The following is a 24,160-nucleotide window of genomic DNA, read 5'->3' on the forward strand; positions in this document are numbered from 1 at the left end:
TTCGGTGCGCTCTGGGTAAATCCTCAAACTAACGCAATAGCCTGTAAAATATGCTATTTAGGTAAACCACACTTGACAAACCATGTGTGATATGCTAGTCCAAAAAAGTGTTGGCAGGGAGAATCGAACTCCTAACCTCCCAAGAGTATATATATATGAATTCCACAATTTTTTTTTTTTTAAAGCAAACACACTTATAAAAGCAAACACACTTATATTAATAATTGTTGATTTAGATTGAGCCTTGGAATAGTAACTTTATATTTATGGAGAGAAAGTTCGAGAAGATCAAGTCCCTCCGTGTGGGTCATGTCTGTAAAATGATATTATGTACTTATTTATTTATTTAGTTTATATTTAAGAATGTACTTTTTCTCTGCTCCTTTATGCCTTAGTGTCACATATATGGGAAAATTATGATGATGAGATGGACATATATTGTACTATTAAATTAATTTCAATAAAAATATCCTTTTTTAGCATCAAAATTTAACTCGCCTTCAATTATCATCTCCAACTAAAAAAATAATATTATCTAGTGTCCATTTTTATCTCTGATTGTGCTGCGTGTCGATGACAACTTACTCACAGAAAGTTACTCTTTTTTTTTTTTTTTATCAAATATCAAGAAAGTCGGAAACCGTGATAAGATTGATTAGAAAATGCCAAAAAGAGGCTAATATAAATATCTCTATATTATATCTAAATAAAGTAAATAATTATAAATTCACGTCCCTATCCTGAAGTGCCCCGAATGTTCCACACACTTCCAGTGAATAAAATATTATTAAATGAGCACTATAATATTTAAAATTTTATTACAAATACGCACAGATCATTAACAAATTGGTTGTGAAATTTATGCCTACATTTTTTACTAAACTGTTGAAATATGGTTTCACACTGCACGTTCCGTATTAAAATAGTGTAATTTTTGCATCAAACACAACATTTATCTCTAGTTCATTAAATCAAATCTTATACCAAAAGAAATATTTTCGAAATATACTCTTTATTTTACATATAATAATTCTTATAACTTATTTAATATCTTTTTTACAAATTTAACAAAATAATTATTATTTAAATTTGATATTTATAGCCCAATTTGTATTTGTATTTTAATTTTTTAATATTTATTTAATTAAATATTAAACTAAATTAATAATTAAATATTTATTGATTTAATTAACTGAATTATTATAATAAAAAATTTGTTCTAATATTTAATTATTAAAACAATAAAATAAATATTAAATTATTATTTAAAAGGCAAATAAATATAATAATTTAAAAAGTAATAAAAAAATAAAAAAAATTGGGGCGCCCCATTGGAGGAGCTATTGCTGCATGCACCAAAGCTTGCGCCATTTTGGTGCAGCGTTGAAGTTGCTCTAAGCCGAGAAAAATATATGTATAACATACCACATGACTAGTCAGTATATATCGTACCTTATGTTTTCAAGGTTTGGGTCGAATTTTAAAAATGGACTTCATAAAAATAATTTGTATTTTTTTCCTTTTGATTTAAAAATATTTTTAAAACCAACTATATAACACGTAAACTTAATTAATTTAAATAATCAATGATTTAGTGAAGTTATTTACTGAATATATATCTAACAAAATGTTATATATGTTTTTACATGTACATACTATTTCATAAAAGGCAAACACTCCTATGAGACGGCCTCAAAGGTAATTTTTTTTTAGACGGGTCTCTTATATGAGTAGGATTGACCCGTCTCATGAATGAGACTGTCTCACAAGAGTATTACTCTTCATAAAAATCATTATAGAATTATGAAATGATTTATCATGAAATTTGGTGAGAAGTAATAACCGTACTTGCATTACACTTCAGTAGCTAAAAAATTGGGTCATCGACTCATATTAGGGTCGGCTTTGTGACTAATTTACGATTATATGTGACGCCTGAAACTGAAAATATTTCAGATAGTGATCGTTACTGTCAAGAGGTTGCACGAAATAATATCGACGCCTAGCAAGCTTCTAGACGAAAGAAAACATGAATTATTCCGTGACACTGGAATGAGAAGGGATTAATCCAAAATTGTATGAGTATGAGAATTTAGAATTGAGAAATATTTAAAATATTTAATGAGTACTATTTATATAATAACATATATATTTTATTCAAAACTTATCCCATAAAACTCTAAAATTAAACGTGTTTGACTTGTAACAGTTATGGTCCATCCAATATTTGTAGATGAAGGGTGAGGATAATCGTTGAATTATATGTGATAGTTGTAAAAGGTTGGAAATTGGAAAAATTAGCACATGAGCTGGCAAATGCGTGGGTGTGGAAGCAACCAAGTTATTCAAATGCGAAGGTGGCATCGAGGGTCAAATGGATCCAAAAATAAAATCATATTTATTTATATTTTTAAAAAAAGAAAATTCATCAACTTGTTTATTTTTAATTAATTAATGTTTGGTTGGTGGATGCACAAACCATCAAGGATATATAGTATTTAATTATCAATATTCGCCCCATAATTATTTTTATTTTAACATAATACTTTATATTATTACATTATACTATATATCTATATAAAGTGCTTGAGTCAGATAAATGGGTTATTATATGTAGTCGGAGATTTTGGCAAATCTCCTGTTCATTATTTAATGGCCTAGCTAATCTTCACCACCCGGGCCTAACGCGTTTTTAATTGTTTATTATTAGAATATTCGATACATTTATTTGTTTATTATATGCTACTCGGTGTATAAATTTAGACCATTCAATATCTCTTTGTGGCACTTTTTTTACATTGCCTCTGGCAAAGCCGAAGTGATTTTATAATGAGGAATTTAATAAATACATATATTGGATTGTTAAGTTGAATGAATTGAAATTATTAAATTAAATAAGAAAAACAATTAAGAGAAAAACTCGAAAGCAACATAACATGGAGAAACTTGAAAAGAGCTATAAAAAACGCTTATAAACTCAGGAGGACATTACTGGATGGTGATTTGCTGATTTATATTGTTACAAGTTGAAGTTATTATATCAAGGAGGAGATTTCTAGTTATCACGAATTGGAATTGTTGTATATTTAAAGGAATATTTTTTTTTAGTTATGTAATCGTTGTGAGTGTAGTAAACTTGACTTATTAAATAAATGTTATTCAATACTAGTTTCGAGTTTCGACTGCTGTTATTGATATATATTGAATTTCTCAGTCCGGTGTAACGATATGTCTATACTATACATTAATATATATATACACATATATATATATATAATGTTGTTTGAGATATCCAATTATATTCAAATAGTTTGTAGATCTACTTTGAGATATCTTCGACCCTCGTCCTTTGCATTCAGATTGTTTGTAAATTTGCGCTATTTAAAGATATTTAGTTTGGTTATAGAAGCATTTTACTTTAAAAAATGTTGTTTTAAGTAAAAGTTGTTGTAAATTTTTGTTTGCATAAATGGATTGAAAGCAATTTTTTTTAGTTAAGTTATAAAAAAATATTTGAAAAGATATAAATATGGGCTTTTAAAAAAACACTTATTTTGCCTACATATCTATCCAAGCACATTTTGAACAATAAAATTATTTTTTTAAAAAAAAGAAAACACTTTTTCTAGTTTCTTAATCCAAACGCACTCATATAACTATTTATTGACAGGATCAAATAAAATTAAAGGAAAATGATTTTGGCATATAGTAAATAAAAATCATAATTTCTTGAACTATTAACCATGTATTGATGATAAGTAGAAAACTACCATGTATTGATGATAAGTAGAAAACTAATCGCCCATCAAGTATTGATGATAATTAATTAAAATTCAATCGTTTGGTTTTATTATTAAACCATTGTAATAAGGTTAGACTAATACAATCATTATGTCTCAAATTTATAGACTTGTTTGATGTTCCATAGATTAAGAAAGGTATTAGAAAAATAAAGATTATGAACAAAAATTTTATTTTATTTTTATTTAATTTATTCAAAAAATAATTTCGTTGTTTCTAATACCAAATAGAGGTATACTAGTAAAAACAAGAAAAACTAAATACACTAAACACGTGTATGAATAAAATACAATTAATCATGACAATTGTATTTCCTTCACATATGGCGTTTAATGTGTTTAATTTGTAATAAATTGAGCAAATGAGGGATGATTGAACAAAATATATCACAGTTTGGACTTTGGAGCACCAAGAACAGCATAAGATATCGTCGCCTAAGTAAAACAACACTTGGCGTGGAAGGTACGTAATATATGTAATATATTGATTGAGTTCATGTAGTAGCCCGATTTCATTTTTAGTGATTATAGGGATTAAGCATGTTTAGAATGGTTAAAACATGATTAAAAAATTATCGGATGAGATTAATAAGTAGAAAATCGGATTCAAGACGTTCGAAAATTATTCGGAGGATTCCAAGTATTCGAGTAGTTCGGAAGGTCCGAACTTGAACAAAGTGTAGATCGGAAGTTCCGATCCCTTCAGAAGAAAGAATTGGAGTTCGGAAGCGATCCTGAGTTCGAAAGATCCGAACGTTCCCCGACAGACAGATATGAGCTTTCTGATTGGTGACTTGACTTGATTGGACAAGGTGGAGTTCGCCGATCCCATAGTTCGGTAGTTTCGAACTCTGTCGGCAACTGAGTTTTCCCATCAAATGACACGCGTTCGGAGGAGAAAGATTGGATGAACGATCGGAAGTTCCGATCGCGAGTTCGGTAGTTCCGAACTTGGTCTATATATAGGGGCCGATAGCTCATTTCAAATTGCTCATATTCTCATTTTCACTCTCGTTCCAATGTACTTCTAGTGGGCTTTTAGGCCATTTTAGGCATCGTTTCGGAGGCCGGACGATAGCGAGACACTATCGAGATCGTAGAGGAGTTGTATATAGGTTTTGAGGTCATCACTATCAAAGAGCTAACGACGAATGCAGATATACTACTAGACTTAGATTAGCTCATGTGAATAGCTATTAGTCTAGTTAAGGCTCTTAATAAGCTATAAGTGATATAATGATTATATTCTTATAGGCTTGGATTGGAGTACTCGAGCGGCTAGGCTGCTTGATTTGCATGATTTGAGGTACAGACGTACTATCCGAGATATCCTGGTTGAGTATGCATATTCTATGTTTGCATGTTTTATGTTGCATTACTGATATATGCATTGATTATGTCACATATATTATGCTGCATACATCAGCATGTTGAGCCTGTTTCCAATGATATTACCAGTAGTGGGGTCGCTCATCCCCATTATATTTTGTGGATGGATTCCATGAACTTTTGGATCCGGTTATGTCCACAGTTTATGGTATGAGAGTGCCTCCTGATACGACAGCCCATCGTACTATGTATCATGTCGCCTTTGACTGAGCAATATTCTATTGATGATAGGTTTTCGGTACCCTCTCACTTGCATTATGCATTCATAACATGTATATCATATTGTCATACATCTGTACTGAGCGTTGTTAGCTCACGTCTTTGTACTTTATTGGACATCTCATTCAATGGGACAGTTGCGGGTTTCCTAGGTTAGGGGACTAGTTTGTAGTTGGTGACCAGGGGAGTTGTGGACTCAGTAGATGCCAACAGAGTTAGTTAAGATTAACTCTCTTGTGTTGGGTTTTCGATCGGGTTGTATATTTTTTCGGGATGCAGTTATTTACCGGTTGTATTGTGTTAGGTTAGTATTGTTGGTTTAAAACACTAGTCTTGGGTTTTATTGAGTATATGCGGGTGAACAAAATGGCTACAGGAAAATTAGTCGAGACAAGAGTTTGATTCTTTTTCCTTAAAACGTTATTGCCCCGCCCCGGTGCTTACGGCTATTGGCAAAACATTTCCCAAGATACAACGACTACGACTTTAAATTAGTAGCACTATAAATTTTAAATCACACGAACTTTGAAATGTTCAAAACGCTGTGAATTCGAATTTTACTCGTTCAACTTAAAAATCCAAACCCAAGATTTTATGTCTTGTAAAAATTTGGATCTAAGTGTTTTGCTTAAAATCGAAACACCTCTCGAATTTAATTCTAAAGATAGAATCTAAGCGCAAAAAGCTTAAAAAATCCGAACCAAGATTTAATGTCTTGTAATTCGAATTTTAAGCGCTAAAAGCTTAAAAATTCGCAGAAGAATTAAACAAGAGAGAAGAGAATAGAAAATGGTGTGTTATGCAAATGAGAGGGGATCCCTATTTATGGATGTTGAAAAGCCTTAATGGAGAGACATAACTCTTCCCAAGCACCACTTCACATGAAGTGATGCAACTCTTCTCAATCACACGACCAAAAGGCCGTGTGACTAATTTGAATCACTCGGCCATGTGGCCGGGGGTTTAATTATATTATATTATATATATATATATATATATATATATATATATATATATATATTACAAAATATAATATAATATATATCTCGCTTGTCATTAAATATTTAAATCGATAAAATTCAAACTAAATTAATTTCTCATTCACCCTATCGAGAAATAATTTTTTTTTACGAATTTTACTCGCGATATAAAATTCGTTCATAATTTGTTCGAATTATTTATCAACTTTAAATGAGTACACAACTCATTTTTCCAAGAATACCTCACATGAATGAAAATTAATGCATGTGACTATGCTGACTCGACAAATAGCGTTCTAGCGAAAAATTATTGCATCAGGATAAGTAGCTTTTGGCTTTGAACCTTTCTTAGTGAAACATAATCGGATTTACTTGGCAATTAGTGGACGTGATGCCTTGAACTATTCGCCGTTTTGTGTAAACCAAGACAATTATGCTCACACAATAACCTTTCTAACATTTCGTTTGGTTCTCACTGTTGTGTCCATTTCAGCCTTGGACACCGCTTGGTTCCGCGAGTGCTTTACATATTTGAAGCGGCCACACTTCGTACTTACGTAGGTGATCTCCTAGGAGAGTATTCCGCAATACTTTAACATACCAATTTGTATGTCTTAGGAATCATTAAAGGTATAGACCTATCCTTATACCCTTATCGTGAACAAGACCTGTTATCATAGGAATGGGTAGGAGATTTCTCCAAGGTGTTTCTCTAATCTTGTAATTTAGTTGTCCCTTTTGAACCTAGATCTTGGGATCTCCAGTCAACTAGGTTGGGTATCCACTACAAGATTTAATTTTGGGGTTTTAAACTCATTCCCCTAGATAGGCAATTCATTTGATCTCTCAGTATACCTTTCGTTAGTGGATCCGTGAGATTCTCCTTTGATTTTACATAATCAATGGAGATAGTGTCATTAGAGATCAATTGTCGTATGGTATTATGTATACGACGTATATGTCGAGACTTACCATTGTACATGCTGCTTTGTGTCCTTCCAATTGCAGATTGACTATCACAATGAATTATTATTGAGGACACGGTCCTATTCCAACAAGGGATTTCTTCTAAGAAATTTCGAGGCCATTATGCTTCTTCTCCTGCTTTGTCCAAAGCAATGAATTCGGATTCCATTGTGGACCGAGCAATACAAGTTTGCTTAGAAGACTTCCATGATATGGCACCACCACCAATGGTAAATACGTAACCACTTGTAGATTTTGAATCCCTTATATCCGATATCCAATTTGCGTCACTATAACCTTCTAGCAATACAGGATATCTCGTATAATGTAATCCATAGTTCAAAGTGTATCTTAGATATATAAGTACACTTATCAATGTCTTCCAATGTTCATTACTAGGATTACTCGTAAATCTGCTTAATTTGTTGACATCATATGCAATATCCGGACGAGTGTAGTTCATGATATACACTAAACTGCCAATTATCCTTGAATATTCTAATTGAGATACAAGTTCACCTTTATTTTTGGAAAGATGTAGATTTGGATCTACAGGTGTTTTAATCAAAGACATGTCATTCACATTATATATATTTTTTAATATTTTCTCCACATAGTGAGATTGCGACAACACACGTCCTTCCGATGTCTTTGTAACTTTAATTCCCAAAATGACATCTACTTCTCCCATATCTTTCATATCAAAATTCTTCGTCAACATTTTCTTTGATGATGTTAATATTACTTCTCACAATTAACATATCATCAACATATAGGCAAAATAAAACATATTCTTCGGGTGTGCCTTTAATGTAAATACATTTATCACACTCGTTAATCTTGAAACTATTTGACAACATAGTTTTGTCAAATTTCTCATGTCATTGTTTTGATGCTTGTTTAAGCCCATATAATGACTTAACGAGTCTACACATTTTTTTTTCTTTGTCCGGGAACCAGATACCCTTCGGGTTGTTCCACATATATTTCTTCCTCAAGTTCCCCATTGAGAAATGCTGTTTTTACATCCATTTGATGTATTTCTAGATTATGCAATGTTGTAATTGATATCAATACTCGAATGGATGTTATTCTAGTCACTGGCGAGTATGTATCAAAATAATCAAGACCTTCCATTTGTTTATAATCTTTAGCTACTAATCTAGCTTTATATTTTTCAATAGATCCATCAACTTGTATTTTCGTTTGAGAATCCATTTGAATTCCAATGGTTTATTTCCCGGAGGAAGATCAACCAATTCTTCCATGAGTGATTTTGCATAATGGATTCAATCTCATTGTTTCATTGTTCATGTCTCTTTCCAAAAAGAGGCTTCAGGACTTGATAGTGCTTTACTGATTGTCCTTGGTTCATTTTCCAACATATGTTAGAAAATCACAAAAATCTTTAGCAGGTTTAATCCTCTTGCTCTTAGTTCTTGTGGATCTTTCGTGATTTGACCACTCTTATCATCATAAGTCCTTTTTCTAGAACTTACCTCTTTCTTTTTCCTTACAAGGAAACATTTCTTCAAAGAAGACAACATTTCTTGATTCAATAATAGTTCTTTCGTGCACATCATTTATTTCAGACTTACGTACCAAAAATCGATATGTACTACTATTATTTGCATATCCAATAAATATGCAATCTATTGTTTTTGGTCCAATTTTTACTTGCTTTGGTTTTGGTACTTTCACCTTTGTCAAACACCCCCACACTTTTAAATATTTGTAGGAAGGCTTGTGACATTTCCACAACTCGTATGGAGTTTCATACTTATTCTTGTGTGATACTTTATTAAGAATGTAGTTAGCTGAAAGGATCGCTTCCCCCCACAAGTTCTGTGGTAATCCCGAACTCAATAACATTGCGTTCATTATTTATTTAAGAGTGCGATTTTTCCTTTCAGAAACATCATTAGATTGTGGTGAATAAGGCACAGTAGTTTGATGAATAACACCACTTCACAGCAAAATTCATCAAATGGTGCTCCATATTTTCCACCTCTATCACTACGAATAATTTGTGTTCGTTTGTTTAATTGGTTTTCAACCTCATTCTTATAGTGTTTAAACACTTCAAGAGCTTTATCTTTACTTCGCAGCAGATATACATAAAAATACCTTGTGCAATCATCATTAAAAATAATGAAATACTTTTTTTTTCACCTCTAGTTTGCACAAACTTTAAATCACATAAATCGGTGTGAATTAATTCTAGAGGCAAAGTACTTCTTTCCACAGATGGAAATGAGGCCTTTGTTAATTTAGCCTCCACACAAATCTCACATTTGTGTTTCTTGTTAACATCAATTGAAGGCAATAAGTGCTTTCTCTTTTTGATGGTATTTTGTTCCACCAAATTTTCCCTTGCCTCAATCCTTGTTTCGGCCTTCCTTTCGGATGCCCTGTTGTCCTCCTCTATTCGTAGGCGCACGATCAAGTTTTCAAGACTTATCTCTTTGTGTTTATTTTTGAGATAATTCTTAAAGTCTTTTCTCACAGGAGGTAACTTTTCGATCCTGGCCGCCACTTGGAATGAGTCACTAAGAGTCATTCCCTCCACATGAATTTCTTGCAAGATCACTTGTAATTCTTGCACTTGGCCATAACTGGTTCAAATAACGTTTTAAGATTGTTGGTTTAAAACACTAGTCTTGGGATTTATTGAGTATATGCGAGTGAACAGAATGGCTATAGGAAAATTAGTCGAGGCAAGAGTTTGACTCTCTTTTTTTAAAACGTTATTGCCCCGCCCCAATGCTTACGGCTATTGACAAAAAATTTCCCAAGATACAACGACTACGACTTTAAAATAGTAGCACTACAAATTTTAAAGTCACACGAACTTATGTTCAGAACGCTATGAATTCGAATTTTACTCGTTCAACTTAAAAATCCAAACCCAAGATTTTATGTCTTGTAAAATTTGGATCTAAGTGTTTTGCTTAAAATTCGAAACACCTCTCGAATTTAATTCTAAAGATCGAATATAAGTGCAAAAAGCTTAGAAAATCCGAACCAAGATTTAATGTCTTGTAATTCGAATTTTAAGCGCTAAAAGCTTAAAAATTCGCAGAAAAATTAAACAAAAGAGAAGATAATAGAAAATGGTGTGTTATGCAAATGAGAGAGGATCCCTATTTATGAACGTTGAAAAACCTTAATGGAGAGACATAACTCTTCCCAAGCACCACTTCACATGAAGTGATGCAACTCTTCTCAATCACACGACCAAAAGGCCGTGTGACTAATTTGAATCACTCGGCCATGTGGCCGGGTGGTTTACTTATATTATATATATATATATATATATTACAAAATATAATATAATATAATATAATATATATCTCGCTTTTCATTAAATATTTAAATCGATAAAATTCAAACTAAATTAATTTTTCATTCACCCTATCGAGAAATAATTTTTTTTACGAATTTTACTCGCGATATAAAATTCATTCGTAATTTGTTCAAATTATTTATCAACTTTAAATGAGTACACAACTCATTTTTCCAACAAGTATTTGTTTTAAGTTTTCGCAGTTTTCTTTGATTATTGATTGTTTAAGTTTTAATTTCATGCTTAAGTATTTGTTAGTAGGTGATTTCAGGACGGGTCACTACAGTTCATCTTTGTTCTGTCCAACATTTAACATAAGTTCTAAAATAGATGAGTGCTATGCATTATTATCTTATCAAATATATCGACTTATCATTGTCATATTGTGCATATTTCATCTTCTCATGTATGAGTTGAATAATGGTTAAATGTAAAAACTGAAATATATATATAGATCTAATACCATTGAGAAATAGAAGAAACTTAAATATTCCGACGATATAAAATAAAGTATGAATTGGTTTAAAAATATATCATTAAAATAACATAGAAGTCCAATAAAATGATACCGATGGAAGCACCAATGGGGTGGTGCAAATTGTACAAGAGCAAATGGAAACACTAAAGCTATTTGTCATGCAGAGTTGATGTCTTAACCTTTGAAGATATATAAAATAGTAGCGATTGATTAAAATCTCGACATTTGTGACCAAATTACATCGAATTTAGAAGGAATTTGATGAAACAACTCATGAATCGTGTGTGGCTTACTATAATGTATTGGACCACATTCATGAGGTTCCTCCAAGTGGAAAATTTCCCATTTGAATTCTTCCTGCTCGTTTCTCTCTTCACACGTCGCATGTCTTTCATCCTTCCGTGCGCAAACCCTGCATGTTGGACTCACCATTGGCCAAGCTCGTGTAAAGAGAACAGTTTTGATTGGATTCGATCTTGAGATCTCGTATGAAATTTAAGATTTTGGTACGAATGAGTTGTAAATCATCGGGTATACCCCAAGACTTTAAATATTCAATAAATATATATATTACCTCCAATTTTACATATTTTTGGAATATATGTCAGTATACACACTTTACAATTTATGTCAATGGATGATAGGCTTTAGCCCCAACACATGGTTTTAGGACTTTGTCACCAACTTCCTTGACTTTCTGGGCAGACTTTAGCCCCAATACATGGTTTTAGGACTTTGTGGAGACCTGTGTTTTTTTACGAAAATACCATTCTTATATTAAAAAATAATCTTTGTATGGATTTTTTTGTGTATATGTTTTTTTTTTCCAAAAAATAATTATGACTCTCCTAATTTTTTTTAATACATGGGAAGCCCCACTTTTTTTTTTTTTTTTCAAAAAAGAAAGACACACACACACATCTTAAAATTTTTAAAAAGACCATAATTTATCATGCGTACGAATATGTAAATTTGATTTAAGGATAAATGTACTTTAAATCCCTAAACTCAAATTTAAGTTTGTGATTATTCCCCTTTTATAAAAGAAAAGTGTTTACACTCTCTTATCCAAAAAAAAAAATAAATTTATGTTCACTTGTATTTTTTTGGAAAAAAGTTGATACAAAATATTGAAAATATGGTACGAATACATAATATTTGAGTATCAAGATTTTTGAAGACTCAAACATGTAATCAAATATTGATATTATTGACACATTTGTTTTTTTGGATTAATATTGATCTCGATTGCTTAAAAAAAAAAATGAAATATAGATCTCGAACTCCATATATATCCGATGACGCTTGACCAAAAGACTAGCTAAACAATTTAAAAAATAATGATAAAATAAAATAAGAAGAGCTGATGTAGATTGATGGATGAAATAATAATAAATGAATAAGTATATATAAAATAAAAAATAAAATAAAATGAATATGTATTATTATTATTATTATAATAATGAAATGTCCACCATTCAAATGTATGTATATATAGAGACATGTATCTAGCATTATGTGTCATGTACACCCACCCCACCCCCCCCGCCCCCCAACACACTTCCTCTTTTGCGAGTCTTATGGGTTTACACAACCAGCTCTCCGACCTTTCGTCGGAATCGGTACTCACATTGACGGTCGTGCTCGTGGCCAATAGCGTAAGTTATCTCCACGCCTTCTTCTCCGCTATCTTGCACACATTCGGCCTCTTCTCTCCCCGCGGCTGCGACCAGGATCGCCACCGTTTCGAGCCCTCCGTCTACGGCGGCGGCGGCGGCGTCGGTTCCGGCCTGGCTGGCCTCGTTCTCCTCTGCGACCAATTGAATCTGAACCAGGTCTGCTCGTACGCCAGGCGATCCGAGGAAGATGCGGATTGCGTCGTGTGCCTCGACCGGCTGGGGGAAGGGGAGAAGGTGCGCAGGTTAGCCTGCCGCCACGTCTTCCACAAGGATTGCCTTGACGGCTGGCTGGAACACCTCAACTTCAACTGCCCGCTCTGCCGTGACCCGCTGGTGTCCGACGAGCGCGTGGATTGCACGCAGAGGCGCGTCGCCGACGATCTCCTCGCGTTTTTCCCAATCCAATGATGGCGCGTCTCACCGGCGCGTGGGGATCCCCGGCTCTGAATTTTTTTCTTTTTTCCTTTTTTTTTTTGGGGGAGTTTTCCGGCTGGTTTTTGAAGAGTTTCTACACGAGGCTCTTTTTTTTTTTCCTCCTTAATAGTCTTATATGTAAATGATAATAAATAATCATTAAATTGTAGTATTTTATGGATTATATTATATTTCGATATCGAAATATTTTTTTTAGTGGAAAAAATTATGTGCATATGTATTTCAAGTCGAAATATGTACTGTATCATATTATTAAAAAAAATTATGTTTTTTTGTCATTATTATTATTTAAACTTCCTGATTAAGCTTTTGGCGATAGAACTAATAAATCAGAGACAAATATTGTGATGTATGAAGGTTTTTAAAATTTTTTGTGTGAAAACTATAATAAATAAATTTGTTTACAACTGTAAAACTATTGAAAATTTATTGATTAGAATTGGATCGCTGAAGGGGAAAAAAAATTCAGTGTTCATACATTTGACATCAGAATAATGATTGTTATGTTTCATAATTTGCGTACAGTAAATATCTTCCAGAATTTAATCTATGATTTTATATGGCTCATATATCCTTAAATGATTCTCCTCGTCAACTCGTTAGATCATTTAGATTATTCACATCTTTACCATCTTTATTATTTATTATATATCTTTCAATGCTATCGAAGACATCAAAATTTCTTTCTCGAATTGTACCCAAACCTTTGGATGTATTAATGCTTAGCGGGTCGTTTCAGCCCGGAACCGATCCATTGAGCTCGGAACCAGACCCGGTATGGAAGAATTCCATTATATAATGGATTGAACCGGTTTAGAATTTTATGAACCGGTACAACCGGTTCCGGTTCCGTTCCTAGAGATCGGGCCATAACCGGATCCGCCCGGAACTGGTGATTTTTTTAAAAGTATATGAGAAAAAAAAAGAAAATGGGAAAAAGGCTAATTTAAAAAAAATAATAATAATGGGCTTTGTAGCTGTTGGCCCAATTCAGTAGCCAACCCAACGGCTATTGGATTTATTTTTTTTCAATTTCGCCCCAAATTTAGGAGCCAAATTGTAAACATTAATTCTTAAAAAGGACATATTTCAAAAAAATTTTTTTTAAAAAAAGCATCGGAACCGGTTAGATCTGAACCGGTCCTTTGTTTGGATCAGTTCCAAGGTTGTTACCTTGGAACCGAAACAGGGTTCCGATTTCATTGGACCTGAAACCAGTCCGATGGAACCCTTAAGGGCATTTTCAACCCTGCGCCAAAATAGCGTGAAATGCTATTCTGACGCAGGGTTGTTTCTCCAACCCATGAAATAGCGTCCAATGAATTACCTCCCTGCGTCAAATCTGACGCAGGAAGGACCCCTGCGTCGAATTTGACGCAGGGGTTTTTACTTTCTTTTTTTAAAATTTTTTTTTAATTGTTTTTATTATTATTTATTTAATGTAAATAAAATTAAATTTTAAAAAAGAAAAAATAGTTTAATTTTTAAATAATGAATTGTAATTAAGGTATTATTTAAAAAATTATTTTTTTCTGATTAATTAAAAAATAATTAGTTTGTGTTATAGTAATTAAAAATATTTAATAATTTTTAAAATAATTAGACAATATTTAATTTCTAATAATATATTATTATAATAATACCAAATTAATATATTTATCATTTTAGTTATATTATTGTAATTATTAATATTATAATATTAATATAATAAAAATTATATGTAATGTAATTAATTAATTCAAATGTATAAATATATATGTTTATGAATAATAAAAAGTAAGGTAAAAGGAATATTTCGAGAATATTTTTTTTAGAGTAAGATTTAAAGTAAGTGGGTTGGAGATGAATGTTATATTTGGTGCAGAAATTGCATTATTTTAGAATAAAGCGGCTTTAAAATAAAGTTTTGGGTTGGAGATGGCCTAAGCATGCCTACTTGGATGGATAGAATTCAATATGAACAAAATAGTTATTTATGCATCTCCCACCTTTTTCTCTCATACCATGATACCACTCCACACGTTCAATTGTTCTATTTCCACGTATTTCAAAAACTAAACCCCTCAACTTATTCCAATCTTCTCAACTGCTCACATGACCCCTTTTATCCTCTCCTTTCCCGTCAGTTATTTTGCCCATCAGTTTCTTTTACACACTCAACGCGTGTGTCATGTCTGCTAGTTTCAATAAAAGATGGCATCATGTAATCATAATCTAAGGACTAAACTTTCTTGCGGTAAAAAGAGAAATACTTCAAGTGTAAGACAAAAACATCCAACAAAAATTATGATGTGTTGTTTTGATTTATTTTTGTTTAGACGAATTTTGATGTGTGTAGTAGCATATGAATTATTATCATGAAATGACTGTCAGAATCAAATATTAAAGGAGTGTTTGCAATCACTAAAAAAATGATTGTTAGATTTTGGCTTAAAAAATCATTTTCGTGTGTTTCTCAAACCCAATTTATGTGTTAGTTTATGCTTAACTTAATTAAAATTCAAAAGCTAGTCATATGATGATCATGATTCTCAAAAAGTGATTTTAATAAAAATGTCAATGTTAAAATCACTATAATTACTTATTTATCAAACATTACCCAACTTTGATTTTTAGATTTTCACAATTGTTTCCAAATGCTACCAAATTTTGAATTTTCTTAACTTTTTTTATAATAAATAAATTTAGGCCCCGTTTGGATTTGGTATACATTTTTTTAAAAAAGCACTTTTTTAAGCTATAATTTTTGGCTTTTGAAAAAGCTCTAATTTTGACTTAAAAAAGTGCTTATTTAAGCACTTTTCTGGTCAGCCAAACACTTTATTAAATGAAAAGCACTTAAAAAAGTGCTTTTTTGGCCTGACTTTTGAAACCAAACGGGGCCTTAATAACTTCTACAAAAGTATAATCTTTTGCAAACACTTCCTAAGTGATAAACCAATCTAGATGGTAAAGACAATACAGATGATTAACTAATCAGGGATAGACAATAAATTCAAGTAACAACTATCCTTCGAACAATTCCCAAAAAAGAAGTTTCGTCGGTCATCTACGCCAAAAAACATTAAATGTGACATGTTATATAACAATAACCCTCCAATGCTCAACTCATACTTAGCCGGTAACGTTTTCCCGATTAAGTGCGAATGTTTGGAATGTAAAACTCGACCGAGGGTTTTGATCTATTTATAAGGTTTTTATGGAGTCGTGTTTTTTTAACCCAATATAAGCCTAAATTAAACTTTATTCATTGGAATAAAATATTTAAATTGAGCTGTCTCCGTAAACTATTTATTTGTATATCGATTTATTGAATTGCATTCGATTGGGATTCAGATTTATAATGTTCAATTGATGACAAGCTAAGATCCATTGTAAATAACAAAAAGTTGTCCACTTGTTTAAATTGAATTCAACCCAAGATATTGCCACAAGTATCTCGAAGCTCAGCACATATTTTTGGGCTTGGGTTCCGTTAGATTTCGTTTAGAAAAGCATATGCGGAAGCCCATTATGTTTGGGTAGATAAAACTGGTCCACTCGTGTCAATAATAACAAACAATATTTTTGATAAAAAAAAATAGATTATAATTTTATGAGATGCTTTTATGGATCTATATCCTTTAAATAAATTCGTGAGATAAATCGATTCAATTTATATTTGCAGTAAAAATTAATAATTTTGGCATAAAAAGGATCACTTTTCACGAATCGACTTGGGATTTGGGAATGATATGTGAGATAGTTTCATAGGAGTTTTGTAAAAAATTAATATGTTTTCATTAGCGATGTCGGACAACAAATTTATCTAATAAAATTGACTCATGATAACAACTCACGGAATTTTTGTTTTATTTTATTTCGGAAAAATAAATCAACAAACTTAATTTTAATTTATAAAAAGCAAAATATTAAAATGGTGAATTGTTACAAGCCCAAGAAACCCTTTTTGATTTTTTTTAATATTTAAATAATGTAATTGAATTTTTTATATCTCGAAAAAGTCATACAATATCAGCCGTAAGTTTGTCCCAAAATATTTATCAATTCTACTCATATATATTTACAATAAAAAAAAACACAATTGACATAAAATTAATACATGTTTATGAATGATCCAAATAAAATATTAGTTTACAAAATTGATGGGTGAGGCTGTCTTACAAAAGTTGTTGTGGTTTATAATTGATTTTTAATTGTAAATACATCATCTTTTCAATTCATTAATTGTTTATTAGTATTTTTTATTAAAAAAATTGTTGGCTTTTGCTTTCAAGTATACATTACTCTTCTATTTCATTGATCAAACATTTCAGTTATGTGGTTAAAAACTAGAAAATTAATATAATCAACACACTCAATATTTAGCAGGAAGCTAATCGATTAAATTTCATTATAATATGGAATTACTGATTTAAGTTTCACTAGAAAATTAATATAATCAATACACTCAATTATTAGCAGGCTACTTTTTATCACATACCGATACGGCGATACACAATAATTTGGAAACATTGGAATATAAGCCAGAAGACATGAACAGGAGTCTTTCCTACAAGTTATTATTATATATAAACATAGAAATATGTTATGGAAACATTGGAATATAAGCCAGAAGAACAAATTTTTAAATAAATTACATATTTATTAAATAAAGAAAAAATAATTTACTTTACTCAACCGATATGGTCACACTATCACGATGTCACAACTTGATGCGTCGACATACCGATACACAATAATTCGTAGACTTTTTATTCATGTGACATTAATGAATATATTAAATAAACAACTACATTTTTTTTATTTGTAAACACTAAACAACTAATTATATATATAAAATTAAATACCGGCATTAAATATAGTTTGACTAGTACTCTTTCCAAGTATTCCAATTCAAAATGAATAAAATAAAATAAAATATATGTATGTCGATGCAACAGATCAATGTCGTGTGAGGAGATGGGGAGCCCGTATTTAATAAATTAGTATAACTACCAAGTTTCAATTAAAGATTGATTAGGTTTTAATGACATTTTTTCCCTATAATTAAAGAAAATACCAAATATACCCCTTCACATCGATTTTAAAACAAACTGATAAAGAATACTTTCGTAAATCCATGCATCAGTTTTTCCAATTATTTGCTCGGGAATGATTTGACCCCTACTTTTCAATTTTCATGGTTCTTAAACAAATTAAAGGAGAACTATTTTATTTTTCTAATTTATATTTTATCAATAAATTTGATCTCTTGTAATAATACGAAAAAGTCTAAAATTTCTCGATCCACGACTTGGATCGCAATAAAATAAGAAAGATACGATATAGTTCAAGATTTAAAAAACACATGAAACATGATATTCCACCCTGGATGAATAAAACTGAGTCTGCATATATATATATAAGCTGCTGGAATAATTTGTTTTAACATGGAAAGGAAGGTAGGGAATTAATTAGGTGAAGAATTTGTATCCATAAAAAAATAAAGCCATGTCACTGAGAAAAGAAGGAAAGTGCAAAATGTACAAATCATTGGTCAAAATAAAGAATTAAGATCATCTTGTTGTGTCCATGTCAATTGAAAATGACTCCGCACTATCTTTTCTTCTCTTTTTCTTTTTAATTTTTTTTTTTTTTTTTTTTTTTTACCCTTTTTTCCTTTCTTTTTTAGAATATATTGACAATGGGAGTAAATGGGTCGTTTTGTACATTTTTGACAAATACTATGACAAGTTGAAGGGTTTCTTTTTTAAAAAAAAAAATTAATTTTTTTAAAAAAATCAAAATTAATTTGGTTTGAAAAGTGTTGCAAAAATACATCAAAACTCATTTTTGACAAATATTATGACAAGTTGAAGTTGAATTTGGACGAATAAATAATGGGCAAATTATTTTAAACTTCTCACTACCAAACTTCTCTTTAACTTAACTCCCTACCCATTCTTTTCTTTATTTTCACTCCCTAGTGGTCCCCATTTTTGAATTAAAAATTAAATAAAACTTATCCTTTGTACGTGGTTTTGTTATACCTATCGAACCAGTCCCGACCATGCAAGACTATCAGTTACGCAAGGTTTCCAGCCGATATACTCCGGATTAAGGGTCCAACATGCTTCCGTAAGATAAATTGAATTTAAATACCTCTTTGACCATAATGTCGTCGGGTCATACCTGCCGAGTTTTACGAAGTACTCCTCACACCCTAACCACGCAGTCGCAATAGATGGTTTCTGCACAAGCTCCTTCAACGATACCCAGCACAGCCTTAATTCGTTTTCTACCTTAAGGCGTATGATATATAAATTTAATTATAAAATATGAGCATGAAGAACGAGAGATTTAGAAAATTTATTTAGACATAATATTATTACATAAATCAACTCTTTTGAAGAGGATAAGACAACTTGTTTAGCTACTCATAGTAGCCTTGTTCTTGAAATACATAAAAAAAAACTTAATACAATAGAAAGAGAAATATTACAACAATTTATTTGTAAGAAAACTGAAGGGAATGATCGATATCTTCAGCTTCCTCAAATGCCTGTATTTATAGCTGTAGTTCCGCTCGTTTCACCGAAAAACTTCAGGGAATCTCACAGCTGTCTTGTATTTCTTTATGCCATTATTGATGACATCTTTTACTAGTGAAGGAGACAGCTGTCTGGAATTTTTTATGCCATTATTGATGACATCTTTTACTAGTGGAGGGATCACATGCTTGCCACTTTCTTTTGGCTTTATTCTCCTCACATGCCTGCTTTATTGTTGTCGGGGCATCTTTTGCTTTTGAAGTAGGCCCCTGTGAAAACGCATCTTCGGTGGTCCTTGTCCACCTTTGCTTGTCTCAAAAAAATCTTTTCGATCCGTTCGGGGTCTAAAGGTTTTTCCAAATTCTGAATCCTTCTGATTTGGGCATTCTGGGCAGATATTCTCTGACCATCGTCCAATATGAGCCATGTCACAAAATTTTCGGCGAGTTTCTTTACTCCCCGGCAGCTTGCTATTCCACAAAAGGTTTCTCTTCTTTTCGAAGAGTTCTTCCGCAAATGTTTTAGTTTTTCCTGTCATTGTGTTCAACAGGAACGATCCATTCACAAAATTCTGATAAAATTTGAATGGAAACTTGACTTTGTCTATCTCAGTAAGACAGACCCAAATACCCCATGCCCTTCTGGTTGAGATCTCATTTTCCCCGAAAGTGGACATCAAGGGTATTTTTTCAGTTTTAGGATCCTTGATAAATTTATGACTGTTTATATCAGGTCTCCTCAGCTTGATGAAATGAAAGGGTTCGTGTGATCCTTTCACTGTTGGTTCTGGAGCTGCACTAAAAAAATATAACTCAAACACATCTCCTCTGGACAAATGATCATTATTTGCCCATGTTTCTTGGACTGCTTCCTGGATCCATTTTGTTAACTGTGATATCTCCGGGAAGCTTGGTGACGTTGTATAAACTGAGGCCAAAGCCCCAAATTCATACCAGAGTTTTATATCTTTAGGATTGTCATTTTTTTTAGCCAAACCCTTGGATATATTCCTGCAACATCAACCCTGCAAGTGTTCGGGTTGATTTCACTCCTTGTATTCAATTTCTCCCACCTTTGTTGATAAACCTGGAATGGAGAAATAATAGATGAATTAGTATCAATCTTAGATTTGCCCTTGTCAATGTTGGGCCTAAGATTGATCTCTTCCTCTTTTACCCCAGAGGCGGAGGGTTGACTTGATGAGTTATCCTCATCAATTGTTGCTTCATCCAGATCATCAAAGGCTGATGATAGATTAGCACTTGTTTCTTGAGTTTTGGATTCCTCAACATCTTATTTCTTAACCGGTGGTTGTATTTCTTGATCTTGTAAAACCAATGGTTTTAGCATATCTTGTTTATGAGAAACCAATGGTTTCTCTATAGCCTTCACAATTGGCCCTTGAATAGCAGCCCATAGTTGTGTTTGAGCTTGCATACATCCTGTAATTCGATTAGATACTTTGATTCGATCAGCTTGTTGTAACCTGCCGGCCATTTCAGCATTAATGGCTAACTGGTTGAACTCGTTTTGAAGCAACCCAAGGTGTTCCCTGAGATGCCTCTACATTTTCATGACAGAATCCACGTCACTGCCTTCCATCTCTTGTTAAAAAATCTGCAAGAATATTTTCATGAGATTTAATAATAACAATATCAAAAATATAATTTTGACATAATGCTTGCCATCTTAATAACCTAGCTTTCTCAGGTTTAGATTCAATCTTATTTTTTAGGAAAGCTTTTACCTGGGTGTTATCAACCTTCAAAGTGAATTTTTTAGCAAGTAAAAATAATGGCCATTTTTCAAAAGCCCTTTTAACTGCATAAAATTCCTTCTTGTTGATATGCCATCTAATGGCCTCAGATTCTGAAAAAATACCGCTACAGTATCTGCATGGTATTTTCCCATCTGGAGTGATCTTGGTAAGGACTGCTGCCCACCAGTCGTCACTGGCATCCATAAATAATACCAGATCATCTTCATCTACGGGTATAGCCATTTTTGGGATATTCTTACATATCTCTTTTAATTGGTTTACCCCTTTAGTATGGTCATCGGTCCATATAAACCTAGCATCCTTTTTTAACAAAGGACTGAACACCTTTCTGTACATTGCTAGATTGTTAATGAACATCCCTGCAAAATTAACTACTCCAAGAAAACTCTGGAGTTGTTTTACATCTTTGAGTTTATCTGGAAAATTCTTTACCTTTTGCACAATATGGGGTTGTAGAATTATTCCAGTTTCATCAATCTCAATACCGAGGAATTCAATTTTCCTTGTTGCTATGACTGCTTTCTTTTCAGATAAAACCAGTCCTTCTTGTTTACAAATTTTAGAGAAAATCTCTAAGTGTTTAACGTGTTCGTCTATATTTTTTGATGCTATAAGAATATCATCAATATAAACAAACATAAAGTTGAAATAATCTTTAAAAAAGTTATCCATCTTTCTTTGAAATATCTGGGGTGCATTAGCTAATCCCATAGGCATAACTTTCCAAATATAGTGTCCTTATGGAGTAGAGAAGGCTGTGAATTTATTACTTCCTTCTTCCATTCGAATCTGGTAAAATCCAGACTTACAATCAAATTTTGAGAACACTCTAGCATTTCGTACACAGCTAATTAGGTGTTCTCTACTTGGTATGAAGTACCCATCAAACTCCAGGATTTTATTAATACCTTGGTAGTTAATAACTAGCCTGGGTTTCCCTCTTTTTATTTCACCATGATTTCTAACCAGAAAACCTGGGCTGCTATATGGTGAAACTCCTTCTTTGATTAAACCAAGGTCCAAATGTTCCTTGATAATCATTCTCATATCCCTTTGATCTGTTATGTTCATCGGGATAGACTTATATCTGACGAATTCATACTTTTTGCCTTTCTTTAGAGTAAGACTGGCTTTGAGTTGATTTCTATCCCACCATGCCAAAGGATTCTCGTTGTAACTTTCTTTGAGCCTCTTTTTGACATCTTCAAGGGATACTTTATTTTCTAACTCTATATCTCTGTGATTTAGAGTTACCTTGAGAAGCTCCATATCCTCTGTTTGGAGTTCTTGTTCTGTTGTTATTTTCAACATGGTTTCTCCAAACCTTCTTGGATCTTTCATTTTTGGGTGAAAAAGTTGTCCTTTATCACCACGCTGGCTGCGAAATGTTATCGGCAATTGTCGATAAAAAGCATTCTTGAGTCTTTGAACGATAATTTTATGATCACAAATTGTAGTGAACATAAGTCTTCTTGACTCATTGTCTTGTGTGTACTTCTTAAAAATTTGTAAGAAGTTATTTCCTAACAGGATATCAGCTCCTGTATCATGAAAATAGATTGGTGGTGTTTTTACCTTGTACCAAGGTGTTTGACCTGCACATACCATAAGGATCTCTGCTTGTTTTATTCATTTGCAAAGAATTAAAATTATTCGAGAGAAATCTCGTCCAGCAATTTTTGGCAATTCCTCTTCACATTCTTCAGGGAAGACTTCTCTTTTTGCTGTACAAATTCCTGCTCCCGAGTCAATATAAGCTGCAAAATACTCAGCCTTATATTGTTCATATAACATCCCTATCGGAATGTATATGGAGAAATGACTTGTTGTCATTTTTTAAAGGGATTACTAAATGGCCCCGCCATTTTTAACAGACTGTGTTGTAACTCAGTAATTCGATTAAGACTATTTACCTTTAGTTTCTCTAAGGTCTCAGAAGGTAGAGTATGATTACTCTTTTCTACTTCTTCAATGCGTTCTAGTAAATCATGTTCATGACTTACTAATTTCAACTATTGCTTCTTCCTCTGTCTGTGAACAGAGTTCTCGAATCTGATTAAGGGATTGTCCCTTATCCAATTCTCTTGGTTTTCCATTTAGTAGAATTCTTATTGAATCATCCAAGTCTTTTCTTTTGCCATGAACTCTATTCCTTTGGCGTTTTCATGGTTTATGGTCCTCCAGGAATTCTAGACCAAGAATGAGTTGATCCATTTCTTTTCCTGGAATTCCTCAGATTTGAACTTCCAATTCTCCAATATTTATCACTCCTTGGTAAGTTCCATTTTCCTGTTATTCCAAATAGTAAATCGAGTTACAAGGGAACAAGTTTCGATGACTTGTAATTTCGAATACTATTTTCACTTCTTTCCATCCTTCTGGAGATCTAAGTTTTCTTATTATAGAAAACTCTTTTTCTTCTGGTGGAATTTCTTGAATAGGATATTTGTCCCATCTCCTGCTTGTCATTCTGTCTCCTTAGAAAGATAACCTTCGGGGTTCTATTTTAAGTTCTCTGTATAGAACCGGTCTATCTTGAATTTGAATGTCTGTTT

The 24,160-nt window shown here is 32.3% G+C and overlaps 1 protein-coding gene across 1 annotated transcript; it reads left to right on the top strand.

The window, feature by feature from the left end:
- Positions 1–12,727: 12,727 nt before the first annotated feature.
- Positions 12,728–13,499, top strand: LOC140876059 (E3 ubiquitin-protein ligase RHA2A). The gene has a single exon (XM_073279914.1). The coding sequence runs from the start codon at positions 12,759–12,761 to the stop codon at positions 13,263–13,265; it is 507 nt and encodes a 168-aa protein (XP_073136015.1). The 5' UTR covers positions 12,728–12,758; the 3' UTR covers positions 13,266–13,499.
- Positions 13,500–24,160: the final 10,661 nt, after the last annotated feature.

This window comes from Henckelia pumila, chromosome 1 (genome assembly GCF_033568475.1).
Source record: "Henckelia pumila isolate YLH828 chromosome 1, ASM3356847v2, whole genome shotgun sequence".
Lineage (NCBI taxonomy): Eukaryota > Viridiplantae > Streptophyta > Magnoliopsida > Lamiales > Gesneriaceae > Henckelia > Henckelia pumila.

Excerpts from the sequence above, each read along its gene's own strand:
- LOC140876059 (XM_073279914.1), top strand. The coding sequence starts at position 12,759 with ATGGGTTTACACAACCAGCTCTCCGACCTTTCGTCGGAATCGGTACTC.